Here is a 23,961-nt window from a genome sequence, read left to right on the forward strand (position 1 = left end):
ACATGTCAATTTTTACAATGAAAGAGTTTATGGTGGTTATTCCTTACACTACAGACCATGAAGAAAATGTACAGTATCTCCCTGTCGGTGAATAGGCTGATTCTGATATTGTTATATACAAGTTAAGATAGGACAAACAATATATTGTCCAGTGATAATATATTTTATAACATAGACATATTATATACAAGATACATGATGATTTCTACATATTCCTTGTCAGTTGTCAGTCAACATAGTGATATATCTTCTGCTGATACAGCTTGATTGGTTTATCTGTCTAACTTCAGTCTTTCACAGTCATTCATTAATTTACCTGAAGCTAATGTGAGGCTCAGGAAGTTTGAATTAGCCAAAACAGTAGGGTTCCTCCAAAGTAACAGTCAGTTTGGAGCAAAATCCCCCTTTTCTGTTTCCCTGCATAGTTTGCCCTTGTACAGAGTAGCCACAATAACAAAAAGTGTACTTCTGATAAGAGTGTAACTTTTAAATATGCCCATTTAAAAACTGTAGCTGCTGAAGCCTCATTTTGATTTGTCTTTGGAGGACTATGGCTCATTTACCGTGAGGAAGCATTTCTGGGGGATTACTTTACAGCCAGTATGAACAGCAGGGGCGACTGTATAGAGCCATATTTCTGTCAGTGCACATATGGCTGTGAATATTGCTTTAGGATGGACTTGGGGGGAAAAGTGAACCTATATTATAAGCACAGAAGCTGCATTCACTTTCCTCTCATATGCGTTTCATTATGGCTCGGAAAACTCATATATCAAAGAGGTGAGTGGCAGATTCGATAAGTGCTGCTAATTGGCTTTTACTTAAATACAAACCACATTTAAAGATTATGATTAATTAAAGAGTCTTTTTCTGTGAGGTGTTTATCCTTCGTATGTCACTTGTCTTTATGTAAACATGATGAATCCTCTGCTGACACATATTTGACTTTTCTTCTTGTATAGCAGCAGTAGCTGTAATAAAACTGCTTCTCAGGCTGTCGAGGTGTTTCAGACACATCATGAGAGATGTCATGCTGTGTTACTGCACAATTATCTTTACAATGTATCTGTGTCAGATACAATTATGGGGTTTTAGCTGCCGTTGATGAGTGCATTGAAGTCCATTGTTGCCTGTGCATTCAGTTCTATACCTGAGACAAATTTCAGGTAGATCACCCAAGGCTGTCCCACAGAACAGGTTCTCGTGGTCATGCATGCCTGCCACTGGATGGGGGAGACAGTTAACTGTTTAAAAGCCTGGGGGGGCAACAAGGGCTTTTGAAAATCCAGCCCCACATTCCTAACCTCTCTTTGGGCTGTAAAATGTGGAGACCCAACCATTCAACTCCTCCTCCTCCTCCCTCCTTCTCCTCCTCCTGTGTTTGTTTTCTGACTCCCTCCCTCTGCCTCAGAGTAGAAGAGCAGCCTGACAGGGAAATACCAATCTCTAACCAGAGGGGAACTCATGCAGCTCAGTGCAGAGAAGCTGCATTCAAGATCTCTGCCTTCCACCCTCTGCATTCTCTGTCAGTGGAGCAGCCCGATGGGGAAGGGAGAGGTTGGAGGGGGTTTAGAAGAGGAGAGAGTGAGAGCAGCATTCTGGAAACCAGCTGATCAGAGCTGTGGTATTCTGCCACAGAGGCAAAGAGAAGGAGGAGAGAGATTGTGACTGGGGAAAATAAGAGAAGAGAACGCAGATGAAGTCTTTTTAAGAAAACACAAAAAGAAGATTGGAAAAAGATTCATCTACTCCCTTTCATGGGAAACTCATGCGAAGAGAGGAGCTCTGTGGGAAGATGTGAGAGCAGTTGGCAGCTGGGTGGAAATCTGAGGAGGAAACACACAGAAAAGGACAACCAGTACAGAGCTGGATAAACAACCCATCAGTGAGTCGACAGAGGGCTGAGGATCCCACCCAGAGGACAGAGGAGTGATGTCTTGGCTGTCACCTGTGTCATGGGCCAAATGGACGTGGACGGCGGTGCGAGGGGGAGAAGAGGACGATGAAGAGGGGAGGGAGGCCAGCGAGGAGAGCCAGCAACGTGGAGAGAGAGGGGAGGAAAAGGAGGAGGATGAGAGATCTCAAGGCTTCAGGCAAGTGTTGTGCTGGGGGCCAGGGAACCACTGACACTGTGGGTTCTCCCATAGGTGGGGACAGTACATGTTTATATTTTTAGCGGCTGGGTGAGGAGTCTCAGAGATGAAACTGACAGAGAGAGACCTTTGTGTTTGTTGTTGACACACACATTGTGAACTGGTTGGGCTTTAGACTGTGACAGTGTTAGAAATTAATGTTTTTCTCAGCGGGTACATTTCTGTGGCTTTGACAGAAACAACACACGCCCCAGGTACCGGTCAGGTACAATTTAATTTAGTGATGTAATCACTGGAAACAGACAAAGAAGACACATGCTCTAGACTCTGTGTCGTGTGTGACTCTGTTCCTGATCACATAATCATCCTGGTCATTGTTGCTCTACTTCTTCTGTGCTCACTCTTTAAACACATTTTATTGATTGACTGCTGTGTGAAGTCAAATATCAGAATCCATGTTTACTCTCTTGTTAATCAGTTGTTATTTAACCAGAGTCACGTCAACATGTGTGAGGTTGCTTCCTGATGTGTTCAGATCAAAGTGAAGGCCATTACACTAGTGCTTAAATCATAGATCAGCGTGGAAAAGACTAAGAATATATATGTTACAACCTGTATTCAGATGCAATGCTCACATCTATTTAAAATGAAATGATCACTTATATCTAGAATGTTATAAAGCATGCTGTATGGTGCTTACAGTGGAACAGGAAATAGGCCGTCCTACTTCCTCTTTCTATTTTACTTCAACTATACTCTTCTCTCTCCCCGTCGCTGGCATGAAGTGAATGATACATGACACTGACCACATTTAATTGTGTGTATTACTATATTCAATATATTTCTGATTCACATGCAAAACATACTGATAGTTGTGTGGCGTCATCCTCAAAATCAGTTTTCACAGCCTGGGAAGTTCAAAAGATAATTCTGTATTCCTGAACACTTTATGAACACTTGTATTTTATGACTTTTAGTTTTACCTCCTCGTTTCTCTATTCTAATGAAACAAGGGAACATCTGGATTGCAGCCTGTGATGAGGGTTAACAAATAAACACATGTTTACATTTTAGGATCACAAGCCATGATGCCATGAATCCTACAGTATGAAAACAAAAATGTGTCTGTATGATTTAATGAAGAACCTCATTTGTCCATAAACTTGCACAGTCAGATGCATTTTGTGCAGGTATGTTAAGGTCTGTTGCAGTTCAGTTAATTCACCCTTTTCCTTAAGGAATCAGCAGTGCGCCCTGTGTTCCTCAGTATTGTAATGTGATTCCTCAGTTATGTAAGGATTTTTCTGCTCTCCTCTCTCATCTCATGAACGTTAGGAAAGTTCACGCTCTGTCTCTCTGTCTCTCTGACTCTCTGACTCTCTCTGACTGCCACAGCTCTGACTCAGAGTGTAATTTTGGCACCCCTGAAGCTGCAACCCCTGTCCACGTGCCTTCAACCAACCTGGGAGAGCTGGAGAACAACAACACTGATGCAGAGAAAACAGGTGAGGCCACTGCTGAGCAAAACAACTGTAAAGGCAGACAGGCTGCCGACGTAAGATGTCCAAGACGTAAACATGCTACAGTAACATCTCAGGGTGACGGCAGGTTCTCATGACAAATTTGAACAGAGCAGACAGACAGCGTCACTCCTTGTCACTTTTCTGATATTGCACAAAAGGTTCAGACATCACATGTGTGAATGTATTGGTCTGTATCGTTAGACAATGAAAACATGTTTCTAAAAATATACATTCACATGAATATAAATTAAATATAAACATCTCTTTGATTGTTAAAATCTCAAACATATGATCTCCACTACCGTGTGTGAACTGTGTACATGGTGTTTCAAGTTTACAATGCCACAGTAATTGGATACATATGCAGTGTGCTGTTTTAGGAATGTACCTACAGACTTCATTTCAGCTTCAATAAGAATTGACCTGCCTTTTTGGAGGTACAAGCTCCATAACCAGTGAAAGAAGCATTCACTCTTTCTATGTGTTAAATTCCATCCAATGCACAATGCAGATACCTGAGGTTACCTAATAGTAAAGCTGTCCTGCATGTTTGGTATGTAAACTGGTATCCACACTGAGTAGGAATTTTTGGGTGGGTTTTGGGTGTGTTGGTGGCAGAAGCACTGTCAATGTCAGTTGAATCTAACAGCAGGAGTCTGCAGCAGAGTGTGGGAATGGCCTTTGCTTTGGAATTCAACAGGTTCAACAAAAGCTGGCCCTGCTTTGTGCTGGTCAGTGATAGAGGTCACAGTAAGGGAGTGACTGAACAAAGATCGTTATCAGGCTGAAACCATCGAGCTGCTCGCTTTTTTAAAGTAGCATTTCGAGAACAAGCGTTATAATGAAGCTGCTGCAGCTCTGATAGGGTTAAAATCTCCTGGTAAAACAGCTCCAGCAACATTTTACAGAAGTGTACGTTGCACAGGTCAGCCAGGATACAGAGAGGGGAAGGAGTTAATGTTTGTTGCAACCACAAACATCCTTAACCCTGCAGCTGTTGGAGGAGGAAGATGTTTGAATCCTGGCAGCCAGGAGCTGAAGTGACTCTATAAACTTCTTTGGATATAAACATGGTAATCTCTGTGTCTGTGCCCATCCAAAGTCTCCATCACTGCATCAGAATCAGTCTACACACGGTGGCACTTTATAAATATTTAACAGACGGTGGATGACTATGTGACAAAAAGTCCCCAAACATAAAACCTGATTATGTACACAGCGGGATGCTTGATATTGGTCATTTCAAAGAAACTGAAACAAATCTACTACTATGAACAGATATATGGTAAAAAAATATCCTTTCAAAAATATCTTCATAAAATGGTAAACAGATGCAAAACACGAGGCAAATTAGACTGTGGGATTGGCGTATTTTGCAGCTGAGTTAGCTGAATATTTGCTGTGACTTGTTCTGCTTCTATACAAACACAGAGAGAACAAAACGACCACTTTAACAAAACATTGTAGTGAATATGTGGATACGGATGAGGATGTGTTTGCATGGGCATGTCAGATGGCAGGAGCTCTTTGAAAATGACACTCAGAGAGACATGCTAATGTGTGTAGAAGTAGGTAGAAACACAGCAGGCAGAGCTAGTCTCTTAGCAACATAATATTACATGAATATGGCTGGTATGACAGGCACACAGAAATATGTTGATGTGTCAAAAGGAGCCCTGGAGGTAATGATTACACTATCGCAGCCGCTGTCCCTGCTGTCCTCAGAATACAACACAGAGTGAAAAACAGAGCTATTTATTTTGTATTTTCCAGTGTACCTCTTGGTATGTGACGGCCTTCATAGTAAGATGTCGCCATGGCAACAGCAGCTAGTGGAACAGTTGGCTGGCTAGTAACCTGTTTCTAAGAGAGCCAATCAGATATCACTGCCATCAGAGTTTATGTTCTGATTGGAGAGGTTGTTGTTTGCAGCTGAAGTGTTAATTCTGGTGTTTTTCTTTCTCTCATTTGTTCTTCAGACTTGGATCAGGACGAGCACCTGATGGTGACCGCTCCTGTCGAGGATCACAACAGTTTTCTTAAACACAACATGGGTCAGGATGAGCCTGTGGTCCCTATGGGGGGCCCACTGGAAATAAACAAGCAGACACTAGAAGCAGAAAAAACAGATGCTCTGTGCTCCATGCTTGTCACTGATTTCTCCTCAGTAAAGGAAACTCCTCAGTTGGCTGAATGCACAGTGCCTTCCTCTGAGGCATCCCTGGACCCAGAACCCATCCTGCATACAGACCCTGTCATTGATCTAGCTCCTACCCCAATATCAGCCCCAGCCCCAGCTCCTGCCCAAATCTCAGCCCCAGTTCCTTCCCCAATTTTAGCCTCAGCTCCTGCCCCAATCTTAGCCCCAGCTCCTGCCCCAATCTCAGCCCCAGCCTCAGCTCCTGCCCAAATCTCAGCCCCAGCTCCTGCCCAAATCTCAGCTCCTGCCCCAATTTTAGCCTCAGCTCCTGCCCCAATCTTAGCCCCAGCTCCTGCCCCAATCTCAGCCCCAGCCCCAGCTCCTGTCCCAATCTTAGCTCCAGCTCCTGCCCCAATCTTAGCCCCAGCTCCTGCTCCAGTCTCAGCCCCAGCACCAGACCCAGACTCAGTGCAGAGCAGTGAACCAGCACTCAACCAAACTCTGGAGCCCCCTGAGGAAAAACCTTTCCCTGTTTCAGAACCAGAGTGCAATGGCCTCCCCAAACAGATGGAGCCCATTCAAAAGACTAAAACCAGCAAATCTAAGCCTCCGTCTCTGAAAATGAAGGCTTCGTTGGACGAGCTTGGACAATCAAATGAGGAACAAGAACTTTCTGTTCCCAAGGCCACATACAACTTTGACCCTGACCAGCTGGATATGAGCTTTAACCCCTTTACCAGCGGTGGATCAAAAATCCAAAACTCTCCTCCCCCATGCAGTTCAAACTCTCTACCGAGACTTGAGCCACCTGGTAGCTCATTTCCTGTTTGCGAAGCCAACTCAGCAGCAGAAGCACAGATGATGGAGCCCTCATCTGAGACCAAGCCTGTCATACTGGAGTTTGGTCTGGATGAGGGGCCAGTTAGCAAACCACCTCCGAGGAAATTAGGTGGAAAAAAGACAATCAGTAGACTCACAGCTAAGAAGCAGAGGCCCAAAAGACAAGAGGCTTCCAGCAAACCTGCACCAGAAGCCACAGAGTCAGAACCAGTATCTAAACCAGAACCAGAATTCGAACCAATTTCCCAGGAAATATCGGAACCTGTTTCAGATCCTCTCCCAGAAACCTCTTTGCCAGTTTCAGACTCTTCCGCTCCTCTGAACCTTGACGACATTCCTATTCCTAAAACAGGAACATACAACTTTGATCCCAGCCAGTGGGATGACCCGAACTTCAATCCGTTTGGTAGTAACAGCAACACGAGCAGCTCTCCTGTGCTGCCTAAGGGCTCTTACAGCTTCGACCCAGACAAATTTGATGACTCTGTGGACCCTTTCAAATCCTCCAAAAGCCTGAGCACAGAGGAATCATCCAGTAGTGCCACTCAGCCAGAGAAGAAAGTGAATGACGGAGTAAAACAGAAAGCTGGGCAATTGCCTGGTGAGAAGAAAGTGAGGCAGATGCCCAAGAAAAGCAAAGAGAGGTTAGTCTCCTGAGATATGACATTGAATTTTCCATCCATGTCTGCATTCTTCCTTTCTTGCCCCAGAAGATAAAAGATAGATATCACATATTATTATCTACATTCAGTCAGTGAGGGTGTCTGGATGCATACCAAACAATGCTTTGAACACATGACAAACACTTAACACTGCATACTGACCCTTGATGTAATTCCCATATAGATTATAAATAGACTGTTAAAAGTACGCATGCACTGTTCAAACTAGCTTTTCCAAGCTTGTCGGCATCTTGTGTGTCTGCTCAAACCTTAAACTATCTGCTGAGTATCTAACATGTTGAGCTGAACACGTTTGTTTCTTCCCCCTGTTCTTTGTTCCCTTATGAAAACCCTCCCCATGCCTCGCTCTATCCCCCTTCATCCTTCATCCTTCCTCCTCTTGTCTGTTGCGCAACTCCCTCAACCTCTGCTTTCGCCCACCTCTCTCGGCCTCAGGAAATCTGAACAAGTCAAGTTTCTCTGTTTTCTGTTGTAAGTACTCTCACTATCGACGCTGCCTCTCACGCATGCCCCTCGCCATTTTAATCCCATCGTGACATGAACTGACCTTTGAGCGAGCACGTGTCTCCCTCAGTGTCCCCCCAACTTGTAAGGCCGATCCCTCACTGTTTAATTTGTCCTGTCTCGTGATCCCTTTTGGAAGCTGGGCAGCACCTGTGTGGTTATAAATGTATGCGGCTCAACTCACATGCAACGAGGCTCAGAAACGTTTGCAGCTTTATGGTTATAGAAACTTGAATTTGATCTCTGCTTTTTAGTCATATTTATATTTTTAACTGTTGTGTTGTTTCCATGTGCTTGTTTTGTAGGAATTCCTGTAAAGTACAGAAATATGATGAAAGCCAGTCCCTGGTGCTTGATGTGTGTAATCAGGTAATGTGTGGGTTTTGGCTTTATGTGTGTGTACATATACGTGTGTGTGTGTGAATGTTGTGTCAGCTGAAATGTTTTGCTTTACTGCAGTGACACCGCAATGTCCATTATTCGGCAGCTGTCCAACCTCTTGGCCTCACCTCTCAACACACACAAGTACACACACGCACACAGTCACGCTAGCCGATGGAAGCATCAGCAGTGTCCTGTGCAGAACTGTGACTTAACACTCCGCTGTCAAATATCAGTCTGCTGCTCCTACATGAACTCAACATTATCACCTGCTCCACTCTCAGGAGATATCCTTGAGATATTGTACTGCCGCAGAGGACCTAAGATACCCTAACACAATTGATCTGAGTGTTACTTCCCTGGCATTAAGCAGGTGGAATATACTCACAAAACTATGTAGTTATATTGGATCTCTGGGGTTGTGATGAGTGTCTGAATTAATCTGCTGTACCCTCATTAGGTCATGAAAGTTTTCATATCACAACAGAACATTTTATAGTTGAGTGATATAAGTCATATTATAATGTGGGTTCTCTTGTTTGCAGGGGGAAGACGAGGTGGTGGTTCAGACCCCGGAGATCACTCAGCGGGTTCATCATGCCACTGATGAGGAGAAGTTGGCCTCCAATGGCATCATGGGAGAGACAACGGAGAGCCAGAAGGAGAAGGGAGAACCTGAATGCAATAAAGCACCAGTGAAACAGCCAATCAATGAAACATCTGTTATGGATGGTAGGTTTCAGATTCAGATTTTCTCTGTTGCGTAATATTCAAGAGTGTTGTTTCGCTTGGGAAAATGAAGCGCCCAGGCTAGAGATGACCTTTGTTTTAATTTTAAGCCAGCCTCAGTGGAACAGCTGTCAGACCAATGTGTTCACAAAGAAATGTATGTTTATGTCAAAATGACAGGTCTTGTCTCTGTTATTCCACCTGGACATATAAATCCCCTTGTGCTGGGTAATAGTGCCACTTTATATGAGAGTATTGAAGGTGGGAGAAGTAGGCATCCGCAGAGCGGTGTCAGCTGAACCAAAAAACACGAACAAGCAAAATGAGACTGCAGGGGAGTGAGAGTAACTGTAATGCTCCAAAAATCTGTCAAATTATAAAACTTAGCCTGCAAACTCAGCAAAAACCTCTCTCCTGGATATGAGGAAGTTATAAATATGACACCAGGGAACCGATGCTTCCCACAATTGTGAATTAAAACTGTGTCTGTGTCAGTGGTGCAAATATTACACTGTTCAAAATCTTTTTATCACAAAAACAAGACGAATACTTACGTTTCCAGATTCTTAATGTTTAAGATACATGCTTCTTCCTTTTGTAATTGGGATATGAGTAGTTAGTACAATTAACATGTGTCTGAATTACGTGTTTTTTTCCTCAAAGGCCCTGAGTCAAAGATTTCAGATCAGCAGGAGGAGAAGGACCTCTGCAGCCTGAAGGAAGATATAGTAAGTACTGTAGGAACCACAGGCAGGTGTTAGTCATAATAATTCAACACAAGCAGTTTGTTGAGCATCATCTCAGTAAATGATAAGTTTATTCATAATTGGAGTCTTAGTTTTTATTTTCATACTGAATCAACATTTGACTTGTGTTTCAGTCACAAGTTATTTTGCTACAAGAACCAAATAGTTTTTACTCACACAATATGTAGAACAAAGATAACCTCTGCAATGGTGAAACAATACAAATGTTGATTTGTTAAATCAGCATGAATGTAAGCAGTTTTTTTCAGAACACTCTTTTCAAAGGCATCATGTGACTAATAGGTACTAATGTCTGAAATAATTTATTTATTGATTTATTATTTATTAATGATTGATTAGAAACAAGGCACAGGTTGTCTGTGTGCAAGTATTTCATACAATCAAACTTTAATGCCTGGTCTCCCTTGTAAAAGAGATTATTAACCACAATGGGAATAACCTGGTTAGATAAAAGCTGTTAATAAGAATAAGAATAAAAACAACCATACATTTGAAGATCATGGATCAGATCTCGTCAAACTGAGCACATTATGTTTTCTGCGTGTTCTACAGGGTGAGATATGCATGAACACAACTCTGAAGATTACCAGCAAAGATGCCACAGACCCAGGAGCCTTGAGCCAGGACAACATAGCACTGAGTGAGATGGACAAGGCTGCAGTTCTCACCCTGATCAGAGAAGAGGTATACATCACTGACCGAGTGAAGTAAATCTGATGATAATCACTATTCCAGATTTAAACATATCTAATCAGTTTATTTCCTTTTTCTCTTTGTCCTCTAACCAGATCATCACTAAAGAGATTGAGGTCAACGAGTGGAAGAGAAAGTGTGAGGAAAGCAGAGCTGAGGTTTTTGAGATGAGGTATGAAGTTTCACTGGTAGCTACTCTAGCACCTCACTTACTGTTTACAAAACATGACAGCACAAATGTAGAAATGTCCCGATCAGCAAAGCTGACAGAGGACTGCTCTCTTCTTTTCAGGAAAATAGTTGCAGAGTATGAGAAGACAGTTGCACAGATGATTGGTAAGCTCCTGCCCCCTGGTGGTGATATTTTTCTATATGTTTTTTTCTCATTTAACAGACACAGCACCTCATAGCTTATTGTCAGTAGTGTGTGTGTATTTACCCCTCATCCCTAAACTGTAGATGGAGGTAACAACTATTCACTTCACATAATGTGAGCTCAATGCACTACAATGTAAACTAACACATGCAAATACTCACAAAACGAATGCAAATGGAGAAATACCAGTGTGCGTGTATGTTTGCTCCCCGACAGACCAAACACACACACACACACACACACACACACACACATCACTCACACAATCAAATACTCACAACACAACCAAATACTCACAATGCAACTAAATACTCACAACACAACCATATACTCATAATACAAACAAATACTCATAACACAACGAAATACTCAGAGTACATCCATATACTCATAACACAACCAAATACTCACAACACAACCGTTGTGTCAACACATTTGTAGGCTGTGTTCAACAGCACTGTTTCAGTCTTGAGTTGTTTGCATAAACCTTTTCTCTGTCTGTCTGTAGAGGATGAGCAGCAGCAGAAGACACTGTCCTGCAGTAAGTCAGTGAGGCAGCTGACCTTAGAGAGAGATCAGGCTCTCGCTGACCTCAACTCAGTGGAGCGCTCCTTCGCTGACCTCTTCAGGAGGTATGAGTCCTTGAAGGGAGTCCTGGAGGGCTTCAAGAAGGTCAGTACAGCTTTATATGGCATTGTGCAGTTCATTCCACCTTCATGTAATAATCAGCTCACTATATACTCTCTACATGCATCTGTACAGAATGAGGAGGTGCTGAAGAAGTGTGCACAGGACTACCTGATGAGGATCAAGCAGGAGGAGCAGCGGTACCAGACTCTCAAGGTTCATGCTGAGGAGAAACTGGATAAGTAAGTGTCATAAGACAGGATTTGAATAAATCCACTGGAGTTCAAGTCTGATTCTGACAATCATCTCCTCCCTCCTTCCTCTCCTCTGCTCCTCGAATTTCGAAGGGCGAATGAAGAGATAGCCCAGGTGCGAGCCAAGGCCAACACTGAGGGCGTGGCTCTGAACGCCAGCCTGAGGATGGAGCAGATGAAGGTGGAGTCACTTGAAAGAGCTGTGCTTCAAAAGGTAGTATGAGTGAATACATGGTACTAAGCGATTAACAGTTTTCAAATGTAAAGTTTGGTAAAATGTGTGAAGTACAGCTGCATGTTAACTAATAGAATTCACCACAACTCCCACAGAACCAGTGGTTTCCTGTCTGTTTGTTAAATTTGATTTTGCCTTTAAATTTGGTTGCAGATAAACATGTGCTCCCATCAGCTTTTTACTATTTGCATCATGACGAACTACACATATTTTTCTTACTCTTTCAATGCAAACAAACATTTTCCTGTATTGTAAAACTGGAAATTTTTACTCACAATGTAAAAACATGGGTTAATTGTGTTGTTTCATTACAGTCATAGTCTTTTGCTGTGTTTATACGCGTGCAGGCAATGAGCACTGCTTGTAAAAATGTGCCAGCATGGAATGAGACACTAGAGTGCAGTGTTTCATTTACTAAGCCCACAATGCATTGGAAGTTATATGGGGAGAAAAGCATGTTGTTCTCAGTTTTCTATTTTGTTGATGGATGTCAGCTAAACAACTGTGTTACCAAATACCTGTGTGTGCTCAGATTATTAGTGTATGAAATGCAGCACACTGGATTAAGCCTGTTTATTCATTGGCTGCTGTGCAAGGTACATGGAAACCTTTTCTCTGCCAACAGATTCAGAGCCTTTCATCGTACCTTTATGGAGACGTGTTTCTGTCCTGGCAGATCTGTGAGATCATTTTCTAAAACTTGTGTCTGTCTCTCACAGAACCAAGAGATCGAGGAGCTCACCAAGATCTGCGATGAACTGATCGCCAAAATGGGAACAGACTGATACATGTGCCTACATGTGATGTAAATTCTGTACATGAACACATCTCAGTGTTCTCTTTGTCAGCTCATGTTTAAAAAGTAGATATTATTGAAATACAGGTTGAGAGATGGTTGCACTTTCTCGTGATTGATTGATTGAAATATAAAAGCAGAAATATGTCATTGTGTAATTTAAGAAGCACAAAGTTATCAAGATTATTTTAATTATATTGAAGGAAAAGTCAAGTGATATATTCCTGCTATGATTTATTGATCTTTTTTTAGGATTGAATTAATAATGTTGAGGTTAAATGATTATTCGTGATGATTTTCATCTTTCTTCTTCTTTTTCAACATCATTTTATCAAACTTGTTTCACACAAAGCTGTAGAAAATAATGAGGAAACTAAGAGAAAGAAAACATTTGAATGTTGAATCTGATAGAGGAAGAACAAATGATCAAAGTATTAAGTTTAACATTTGCTGGTATATCATTTACGATACATATAGTTTTGCTCTGCTGTTTATTTTCTATCATCTGTAAATGAGCTGGAAGTAATATTACAGATATTTTCATAAGTTGCATTTTTCATTTTATCATTATTGTCTCACAGATTTTGAAGTCAAACCACAATATTTTTACATCTTGTAGATTTTACCCCTTTACATCTCTGGGATTGTTAAATTTCAGGAGCACTTATGAAGCTCAAAACTTTTCACTCAGTTATATAATATCTTCATTTGATGGGAGTTTGATGATGGGTGAAGATGAAAGTTTTAAGCAGTAAAACCTTGCTTAATATACTTAATAATGAACCATGTGCCAAGATTCATTTTCTCGCACTCTGCATTCAAGTGTGGAAAAGCACAGTCTGATGATGCCATGTAGATATATTTGGATCGTATTCATATTGTATGTGTGAGTTCACATGTTGCTGGTGTGCCTTTATTTTGTTTATTATGAAAAAGAAAATTTGTCCCACCTCATTGTTTCTAAAGTCTGTTGCCAAAATGTATATTTCTATGACTAAAGTACAACAGTGAGCAGCATGGGTTTACAGTTATAATGTTTTACCTGCAGTTAAAAAACAATGATTCATGTGTGCACAAGATGGACCACATTACTTTTATGGTCAAGGTCTGTGATGTGGGGGCAGATTATGAACATATCTCAGATATCACTCAGACATGTATCATATATAAAAGACAGGTTTTTGTATAGAGACCTTATTTCACGTCAGCACAATCAGTTGCCAAATGTCTGTATATGTAAACCGAGATGGGTTTCAGTGTGACCTTGTCCAGTTGTGTTGGTGTTACAGTGAAGGTGCTTTTCAATGCAAACCCATTGTCACATTACAATATGCGTGAATTTTATACTTTATGAAAAGAGTATTCTGAATTTCCATTGCTAATATTTGTAGACTTGACGAATTATTAAGAATATACTCAGATTATTTTGTGCATTCCTGAATAAATGGTTTAAAAGATTTAATATGATGCCACCGTCCTCCTCTGCCTCAATCATTTCAGCTGTGCATGACAAACCAGAGATGAACATAAACAGAAGTAAATTCAGACAGATGGTTTTCAATCCTTAGGAGGAGCCAGTTTTCCACGGTTACTTTTTACAGACATGTCATTTGTGGTGTTTTGTTTGTCAGTCAGGAGCCTGCAGTTTCATCCAGCAGTCAAATTTAACAGCCATAACAATGTGTCCATAAATACATCAACAAAACAGTCTATCTTCGCCCATGTGGCGTGGTCGATTAATTTGTAAGGAAACATTTCAGTATATATTTAGGATGTGATGACATTGTTATAATGTAGATTGAGAAATGACACTAAGGTAGTTGAGTTACTAACTGGGACCAGCACTGCAGTTGTATGTTTTAATACTCCCCTGTTCTGTTTCAACCTGACCAAGATGTTTGTGCATATGTTTTAAATTGTACGCTATCTGGACGTATGTTTTTCTGAAACTGTGTCTATTGAATTATTCAGTCTGCAACATCCCTGGATTAGCACCTTCTCACAACATGGTGGAGTCCTCAGAAACCACAGGAAAACAAACATGGCTCTGGTCAGCTTCAGCTTATTCTGACAGGTCAGTCACTTCACTGTCAACATCATTGTCAGTGAGGAGGCTTACACGTGTAGGATTTACTGAAGGGAGAGAGGGAACTATCATAGATACAATCTGGATAGTTTCTCTTCTTACATTCCAATAATGTTTTCTGCTTTCTGTTCTTTGGATTGGAATAAAGAGATCATTCTAAATGTTTCTTTTGTAAGAATATCCACCACAGATTTATCACTTCTTACTTGGTCTGTCATTCATCTTGTGAAAGAAAGAAAGCAAGTGGACTTGACTTTGGTGTTGTTCGATGGAAACTGTTGTCCTAACTTTGCCAACTAATGTCTGTATGCAGGTGGACCAAAACAGCTTTACCAGCAGGCAGAAGGTGCACAGAGCAGCAGACATGATTTTCAGTGGAGAAATTCACCTAAACTAGCCTTCACTAACATTTAAGTCCTAAATATATTACACTAGTCATTTTAACAACTTTTAAAACATAGCTTGACCAAACTTTACAGATACACTCCTAGAGTATCCCCAAATTTCTCTTCTAGTGCTTTAGGCGTAGACAGGAGACAACTGAGAGGACTCAGAGGACTCAGAGGACTGCTCTCCACCGTTTAATGGCCCCGGCCGAGGAAAATATAAAACCAGGTATTCGCCTTCTGGTGTTTCTCTGCACCTGCAAAACCAAACTGTGTGTTTAAAAATGTCAACAAAAACTGTCCAGTCTCCAAAGACATAGTAGAATAACACAGCAATGAAACATCATGGTAAATATAAAAATACACAAGGATTAAATTCACTTAATCATTTAATTATAAATACATTTTAAAAATACAAATTAAAAACAATAAAGTTCGTTTTATCTCTGTTACACTGAGAAGACATTTTGGGAAGTGGGGTCTGTGTTGGATGGTATGATTAACGACAAGCAGTTTGTACAGTTAATAAATAAAATAGGATTTAATGATAGCCTATAATCTTTGACAATAAGTTATTGACCTCTCTGGAGTTATGAATAATGTTCTCATGGAGGATGCAGCCTCAAGTGTTGGACTTGATGAGGCCATGAGACTGAGCTGGGTTTCATAATCCTCAGATCCGGGTCCAGGGTCTTTCCAGCACGTGCAGAGTGTTTTTGTAACCCATGGTGACCGAGTCGGAGGGGGCGGGTCCAGGATGCTGAGGTGGTCGCTGATTGGCTGCTGGCCGCGGCGATGAGTGGGACGGGAGCGCGCTGGCAGAAGTGAGAGGAGAAAAGAGGCAGAGGAGGAGAAGAGAGGAATAAGTTCTGCTGCATAACTCATCCTCTGCTGCAGCCCAGAAAACGGAAGGTGTGTGTGTGGAGGACTGAGCCGCCTGTTCTCCGTCTGTACAGGTAAGTTTTCATCTTCATGTCAGGATAGACAACTTCTGATAGGATGATCTGATCCGCACGAGCAGGACTCTGTGAAACTTTTTCTTGAAACATGAGACTCTCTGCAAACTGCACAGTTCTCCTTCTTTGTCCCCTCTGCATGACTTGGAACATAAACAGGATGAATATTTAAATTAATGATCACTGTAAAAAGTAGTTTGCAGTCATTTTATCTTCTGTAGTAGTTTACCAAACAAGAGTTACACCCATTTAAAGTGAACTTGATCTAAACATAGGCTATAATGTTTGTATTGCTGCAATGCATTATTAACCCAAATGCAGAAGAGAGGGAAAGTATTCTTATTTTATATGTGTCTGGATTCCCAGAAGAAGCTGCAGGACTCCCCTGTTCAGGCTTAACAGACACTTGATGGTTGATTTGTGCTTTTCACTCATGAACAATAGGAAATAGAAAAAGCACTGGCTTTGACTGAGGAAGCCATAAATTCATTATGTGGGGATTTTGGAATATCAAGTTGACTGGAAAGTCCTTGGCTACCTTTCACTGACTCTCCCCTAGTCTTATTGTTCTTGCGTGTTTCTGTAGCTGGTTTTGTAGGAAGTATAGACCTTACACAACACAAATTCAGGAGAAGTGTACATTTTTCAAAGGTTTGTGGAGGTAACACATTATGTTAGTTCACTGTGTGTTCATAAGTGGACTCTGAAAAAGTTGTGTCAGAGACACTGAAATTCAAGAGGCCAGATCAAAGCAGCTCCTGCTGAACTTGTTCCTCCCAGAGGTTTTTCACTGGAGGATCTCAAGTGACGTCTCACAGTTTATTGAGTGTGTACACCAGGGGTGTTTTGTCTAGCCCCTGCGTTCTGCAGTTTGTTGGCTGTTACTATGACGTCAACTTGGAAATCACCCCCGTCCTCATCCTCCTCCTCCTTCTCCCTCCTCACACCACAGACCTGGAGGTCTCCTTACTTTCACTGTCCTCCTCCCCTCATTTAACTCCAGGAACATTCCTCCCCCAGGGCTTTTGGTCCGTCCGTTGACACTTTCATGGTCTGCCATGAAATATCGATGGAGAGTTAACTTTCCTTCTCAGTTGTGCAGCCTTCAGGCAGAGATCAGTAGATAAGTGAGAGGGGCAGCACCCACCCTGCAGAGGCCCACATTTGCTCCTCATTAGGCTGTCAGAAAGACAGAGGCAGGAATCCTTGTCTCAGCAACACAACCTCCATTTTCACCCAAATTCCACTTCTTCTCTCCCTTATTGGCAGTCAAATGCAGTTTCACATTTTTACTGATCCTCAAACTTATATTTGTGGTGTAGAGAGGCTGGTGAGGGATCTCTGGTAACTTCATGATAGCCAAACCAAACTGTAGCATGTGCAAGATTTTATAATAAACCAACTTATGGACAAGGCTCCATGCCTGCTCCATGAATTGTTCAGTGGGAAATCAATTCAAATGTCAAAAACAACTTTTTATCTCGCAGTGTTAAAGAAAGTGATAAAAAAATCCACTGGATCTGCCGTCAGATCTGAATCTGCAGTAAACATTTAATAGGTTCTACACTGAACCCTATCACATCTTTCAACCGAGAGCATTGATAATTCTTCTTGTAGTTTTTGTATAATTTTGCAAACAAAAATCTTCCAAGAAATAAAAGAGGTGAAAACATATCCTCCTTGATAGAGGTAATAATCAGGGGAATTGTTGAGTTCAGCTTGAAACAGCCTCTGACAGTCACTCATCATCTTCTTTTTAGATTCTCCTCCAGCCTCCTGCATCATGCTGCACCCAGGTGCCTTGTTCTCTTTGCTGTACATGTGTGCGCTGTGCAATGCTCAGTCAAACTCTGGCACACCTGTGATCCAGCTCCGTCTCGTTGGAGAGAAGCGGAAACACTACGAGGGTAGGGTGGAGGTTTTCTACAATGGAGAGTGGGGGACAGTGTGTGATGACGACTTCTCCATCTACACTGCCCACGTGGTGTGCAGAGAGCTTGGCTTCATAAACGCAGAGTCCTGGTCGCCCTCGGCCAAGTACGGAAGAGGAGAAGGTAAGAAAAAGTTGTATATGTTGATATTTTTGGAAATTTCATCTCAAACCCACGTTCTTCAGCTGTTTAAGACCTGAGATGAGGGTTGATGGTTGATAATCTCTGCAAACTGCCAATCAGCCAACCACACAGACGCAGTATATCTCTTCAAACTGTGTCATGTGTTCCATGGAAAAAACATCTTTGAATGAGGTACACGTTTCCCCCATCTGCTAATATCCTGAGGCACTGGTTTCCCCATTAGAGGAGACGTGAGAGACGCCAATCAGCTCATGAAGTAGCACCAGGGTTGGGTGGGGGGTCAAGACTGGAAACACTGGGTGTGTTAACCAGACACGCACACACATTTAATGAAAAAACACACATGAGACATAATCTCATCCCCTTTTTCTTTATCTCATGTGAATTCCTCCATCACTGTAAAAAAACAAACCCTGATAAGATTTTCAAAGCTGTAGCTGCTGGTGGTGTATATGTATGAGTAAGTTGTTAATTAAAACAGTGTCCCTTGTTAAAGGCATGTTTTCCCACTGGGTCTCGGCCACATCCAGCCTGCCACTTCAACAGTGAAGTAATTACCTTGGCTGTTTACTTCCCAAAGCACCAGAGTCATTATAGCAATTTTAAGGATTACGTTTATAAAGTAATAGACCCCATGCATGTAATGTTGCATGCAAATACCATTTTATGAGAAGCAGCAAAACAGTGTGATGTTTATGTATGGCCTGTCTGTGCAGAGAGGAAAATGTTTGCACTGAATGTGATGTAGGAATGTAGAGATGGAGGCATTTGTGGATGTGGTCAGGGTGTGACCCTTCTGCGTTCCTAAAGATTAATGTTGAATTTTCACTTAAAATGGGTGCAGAAAATGAGTGGGCCATTTTGAGGAGGTTTCTCTTTATTCTGACAAATGGATTCAAATTAGTTTAAAGGAGAATCATTTAGAGAGGAAGGTTGAGGCTGTGTGCGTGTGTTTTCTTGTTGTTTGTAGAGACACATGGCTGTAAAAGTGATCAAGAGCTTTTTCCCATCATCATTGTGACTGTTGAAAGAGACCATCACATGTTTTCAATTGAAGACATAACCACATAACAAGTACAAGGACATCTCCCTTTTGGATGCAGTAATTTTCCTGCCTGGTTGTTAATCCGATTCCCAGCAGCATTTGCACAGCTGTAATTTGCAAACTCAGGTAATAAAATCACAAATTCACATTTATTCAGATCCACTTAGGAACACTATGCTCTGTTCCAGTTTGCTATAATTTTGAGTTTAGGTTATGTGGTTGACTCAGAACGCCAATAAAAGCCCAATTTGAAAATTAATGGCTCCCTGCAGGCTGCGCTCCCACTTTTCACCAGCTTGCAAATGATGGTTTTAACACAACAATTCAAAACAATTACAACTGGCCATTCTGAATGTTTCTTTAGCCAGAAATGCATTGAGATCAGGCTGGCTGTCACGTGGACTGTCTGCAGTAAATCACCACCAGGAAACTTGGCTCCTATTATGAAAAAATGTTCCCGAGGTAATCATCTGCTGCCAGGAGGAGGCTACGTGACCGTATAACACTCAGTCACTTTCTTGGTATGATCAGGATGTTCCTCAGCAGCGTGTTGAGACAGTCAGAGGAGCAATCCGTTGGTGGTTTCCATTCCTACAGTTGTTGGGGTTTCCGTGCTTCAGCAGGCTGATCCGGAACAGGCAGCTGGACGGCAGATGATCCACTTCAGCCGTTACAGCATTTATTGGCCAGGTTGTGGCTGAAAAGATGCGTCAGGTTATGGTGGAGACCAAACACATCTCCATGTGAGTAGGTCTACTGTCTCTGTGACTAGACGACAGTGGAAATGCTGAGATAGGTGTCAACGGGGTGTGACACGCAGCTTAAGACGGTAAAGGTGCAATATTGAAAGCACTCTTTAATTTTACTTTTCAAATGAAGTAATCCTCTGTCAGGGAAAGGGACAGGGATTGTGGCAACATGTTGCTCAGTGGAGAGTGCAGCATCAGCCCTGCCATAACAAGGATGAATGATGACTCACATTGTAATATGAAATGCACGTCCTTTAATACAGTATTTATTTTCATCTTATTCAAGGAGGTTAATGTTTTTGTTTGCATTCGTGTGATTTGGTTTGGGTGGGACATGACCCAAGGAAGAATCCAGTTAATTCAGATCAGGGCTTGGATCGAGGATTTTTTTTTCACTTTCTTTAAAATTGCGAGATAGGGCGTCTTTCAATTTATTTTGTCTCAGAGCATAATTCATGGATATTGATAAAAATAGTGTGGTTTCATAAGTGCCATTCTAGTTATTTCATGATATTTCTAAAAAAGGGTGTACATTCAAATCACAAGTCAGACCTGCAGGCCAAGGAAGCAGCATCATGACTCTAAAAGTTGCTGACGGTCAACAAGGACTCTGTAACTAATGATTCTTTTCTTCACAAATAATTGAAAATGACTTGGTTTATAAAATATTTAGAAAAATAAATGCTGGTCACACTTTCCTAAAACCCAAGATGACATTTTATCATTGCTCATTTAATTTAACTAACAGAAGAGGTTCAAAGATAATAAGAAAAAAAAACTCCTCACAGATAATATTAGAATAAACATCCTCAAAACTTGTTGAGTCTTCTCGCAGAAACCCTTTATCTTCATCAGAGAACGTGTCAGTTCACACATAACTCTGCTCCTCTTCGCTCCAGGCCGTATCTGGCTCGACAACGTGCACTGCACTGGTGGAGAGAAGAGTCTGGCTCAGTGTGAGTCCAACGGCTTTGGAGTGTCTGACTGCAAACATTCGGAGGATGTCGGGGTGGTGTGCAACCAGAAGCGCATTGCAGGCTTCAAGTTCATCCGGAACCAGGCCCATGGTGACGAGGTGAGTTCGCATTGAGCTACACACTTATGTCTAAACGATCAAACATGCACGTGTAGGTCCATGTCACACAAATTTAACACCAGGGTGGGATCATTTCCAGCCAGCTACTACCATCCACGCATGGTTCAAGTACACACATGCAACCTGAACAGATGTTCACAATAAAAAAAGAAGAGGACAGGCTCGGGATGAAAGAAAATTCTTGCACCACATGTGAGTTGTCTGTCAGTTGGTCATAAGGGGAACAATATTTCACTGGATTAAAACATAGTCCCCACATTGTTGAGGCTCACTTGTCCCAAAGGAAATACAGATAAACTTGCTATGGGATGAAATATCCATCATCGATATGTCTTCTTGGTTCACTGATTAACTTTCATATCCTCGCTCCAACCACAGCGACTGAACACCAACATACGGGTCAGGACAGGGTGGCAGCAACTATTCAAAAATGTTTTTGCAAGTCAGACAAGTCTCATACCAGTGGTTACTTTTATCAGACTGCACCATTAAAACTTGACTTATCATGCCTTGGCCTGTTTAGACTAGTAATGTCCAATTAAAAACTAAGTAGCTTCAACAGTAACAGTAGCTCACAAACTGTAACACAAATAAAAAAAATACAGTTTAAGTGACCAAACAATATATAAAACTTACTCTAGGTGTGACTTGTTAATATGTATACTGCATAGAAGCAAACGTATCAGTTTTAGTAGTATTTATACAATTTAGAAGGTGTGGAAATATTCCATAATTATTATACATTATATACTTTCTTTGCTCATTCACTCTAATGGTGTTTGGGAGAATACTTACTAATTTGAGGTATTTTTTTAGTTTTTTATAAAATGTAATTCCAATATTGTTGTTTTGATCATTTTTACAGAGTTACAGAGAATTTTTATATAAGTGCCAGACAGACGTATGGACAATATTCTTATTCTGCTATTGCTCTGTTCATATTTAGCAAGGTACTATTATTTTTTTAGTTAAGCCAGCTAAAAGGTTACAAATGGCAGTTATGTAGGCATATATATTTACCAACATTAGTGTCTACATATGATCTAGTATGTTTGCAATTTATTTCAATCTGGTAAACACTTCTTGTTAAGTTATTATTAACCAAAGTCAATCAGAACTTATGAACAGCTGCTGAAACTCGCACCAGTGTTTTATGATCTTTATGATGAAATGGATACAACCAGTAACGGAAATGTCCTTATGGATATTAAATCAGTCTGTCTGGACAAGACGTGCAGGTAGTCACATCTGCACTGACATCAGGCCGATGACATAATCCACTAGTCAGCGAATAATGTTGAGCTGTCCACTCCACCATTTGCACTGATGACTTTGCCACGCTGCTATTAGTCTGTCACCAGCCCTCAGCAGACCCCAGCCCACTCTGCAGCCATGACTCAGAGAGGGGGAAGACCATCCTGTCTCAGACCGCCTCTGTGCCGGACGGAAAGTCAGCGTGGGTTTGTGACTGCGAGACAGAGGGAGAAAGGAGGATAGCAGCATTCCTTCAGCTTGTCTGAGAATAAGTCATTGAAAACACACTGCCACAGATGGTTTCTCTATTAAAACCAGACTGACACTGATGAAGCAACACTTACAACAGCAGTCCTTTTTTTACTGCTTTGGTTTTACAGTTTTGTTCTTATGTATACTAGATGTAGGGTGGTAGATTCTGCTGAATAACCCATCTCTCTACAACAGCCAGAAGTGTGACTGCGTTTTTTACTGGATTCATTTTAGACGACAAGCCTGAGGAGTTCACCTGAAATACTTGTGTAACCTTCTAGCTGAGTCATGGCAATGAAAGCACTATTGAACCCTTTTCAGGATTTTTTTTTTCCAGGTCGGGTCCATAAGCAGCACCCTCTTGTTCCTTATATGTTGAGTGCTTCTAGGGCCTCTGGGGAGTTACCTCAGTCCCCCACCCTGTAAATATTTCCTTGGTCTGGCTAAAGCCATACACCTTTAACCATGCATGGGCTGACGTCAACGATGGGCAGCACTGTTCCTTCAATCTGTTTATTCACAGCATGAATCGAGATTCTGTGCTGCACCTGAAAAGTTAACACCCCAACCATGAGTGTACTATAGTGTAAGTAATGGTAAAACTAAAAGAGTGAAGCACTCAGTGTCTTCATCAATTTGAATCTTTTTAAACGTTTAAAAACTGGTGCATTAAAAGGTTTCCATCAACTTTTAGTGTTATGTAGTGATTTGTTGAATTGTTTTTATATGGTATACCTGAATTTTGCAGATAAAATTTTAATTACCATTTGAATTATACAAAAATTAGGTATTTTGTAAGTATTTCTGGGTAACTGTACAGGTCATAAAGTTGCTTCAAACTGTAATTATCTTGTTTTTGTGAGGGATACATCATGAGACAATTTGACAGTGTATGGGAATAAGTGAAGATTAGACCATAACAGCTCATTCTGGCAAGTTCAGCTTAGACCACAAATGATAGTCTACTGAAAACATCAGTCTGTCATTAATGAAAACAGCAGCTTCCGCTGGCACAACTTGCACGTCTCAAATTTTAGCCGAGTCAATCAAAGACGCGTTGAACTGTAGACACGACTAAAACAGTCGTAGGGCGTTAGCAGGATATCAAAGTCATATTGCTGAAAGTGTTTTTCTCACACAGTCTAAATCAGAGCCGTCATTTAACCTCTGTAACGACCGTGCATATCTCAGTCTGCTACTGATCTGACCTCTGCAGATTCCTCTTCCTCTCCCCATGACAACCGGTTACGTAATGCTTTTTAACACAACAACGGAACTAACATTCCTCTGTGACTGAATCATTACCATGGATAATCTTAATTATTTCAACCAGCTTCAATGCTTCAGCGACACTGCCTGGAATCTATGTATTTATACATGATGGACAGTTTGTCTTTGGGATATTTCAGCACGGTTGCTTT

At 41.4% G+C, this 23,961-nt stretch overlaps 2 protein-coding genes across 6 annotated transcripts in view; both read left to right on the top strand.

Annotated features, from left to right (window-relative positions):
• tacc1 (transforming, acidic coiled-coil containing protein 1) overlaps positions 1-14,108 on the top strand; it is a 28,788-nt gene extending 14,680 nt beyond the window's left edge. For 2 of the 5 annotated variants that reach the window (XM_069510431.1, XM_069510418.1), the window contains exons 2-14: positions 3,489-3,598; positions 5,596-7,240; positions 7,715-7,750; positions 8,089-8,152; positions 8,710-8,896; positions 9,557-9,621; positions 10,213-10,344; positions 10,449-10,525; positions 10,646-10,689; positions 11,238-11,401; positions 11,492-11,598; positions 11,704-11,824; positions 12,565-14,108. In XM_069510431.1, coding sequence (XP_069366532.1) covers positions 5,619-7,240; positions 7,715-7,750; positions 8,089-8,152; positions 8,710-8,896; positions 9,557-9,621; positions 10,213-10,344; positions 10,449-10,525; positions 10,646-10,689; positions 11,238-11,401; positions 11,492-11,598; positions 11,704-11,824; positions 12,565-12,630 — 2,685 coding nt within the window. In that variant the 5' untranslated portion in view covers positions 3,489-3,598; positions 5,596-5,618 and the 3' untranslated portion in view covers positions 12,631-14,108. Of the gene's footprint in view, positions 1-1,418; positions 2,094-3,488; positions 3,599-5,595; positions 7,241-7,714; positions 7,751-8,088; positions 8,153-8,709; positions 8,897-9,556; positions 9,622-10,212; positions 10,345-10,448; positions 10,526-10,645; positions 10,690-11,237; positions 11,402-11,491; positions 11,599-11,703; positions 11,825-12,564 lie in introns of those variants that run through there. The other 3 variants (XM_069510406.1, XM_069510414.1, XM_069510422.1) reach the window with 3 other exon arrangements.
• Positions 14,109-15,928: 1,820 nt separating this feature from the next.
• loxl2a (lysyl oxidase-like 2a) overlaps positions 15,929-23,961 on the top strand; it is a 29,710-nt gene continuing 21,677 nt past the window's right edge. The window contains exons 1-3 of the mRNA XM_020086714.2: positions 15,929-16,069; positions 17,830-18,123; positions 20,838-21,013. Of these exons, the coding sequence (XP_019942273.1) occupies positions 17,853-18,123; positions 20,838-21,013 (447 nt within the window). The 5' untranslated portion in view covers positions 15,929-16,069; positions 17,830-17,852. The remainder of the gene's footprint in view (positions 16,070-17,829; positions 18,124-20,837; positions 21,014-23,961) is intronic.

The sequence above is a fragment of the Paralichthys olivaceus genome, chromosome 2 (genome assembly GCF_024713975.1).
Source record: "Paralichthys olivaceus isolate ysfri-2021 chromosome 2, ASM2471397v2, whole genome shotgun sequence".
NCBI lineage: Eukaryota > Metazoa > Chordata > Actinopteri > Pleuronectiformes > Paralichthyidae > Paralichthys > Paralichthys olivaceus.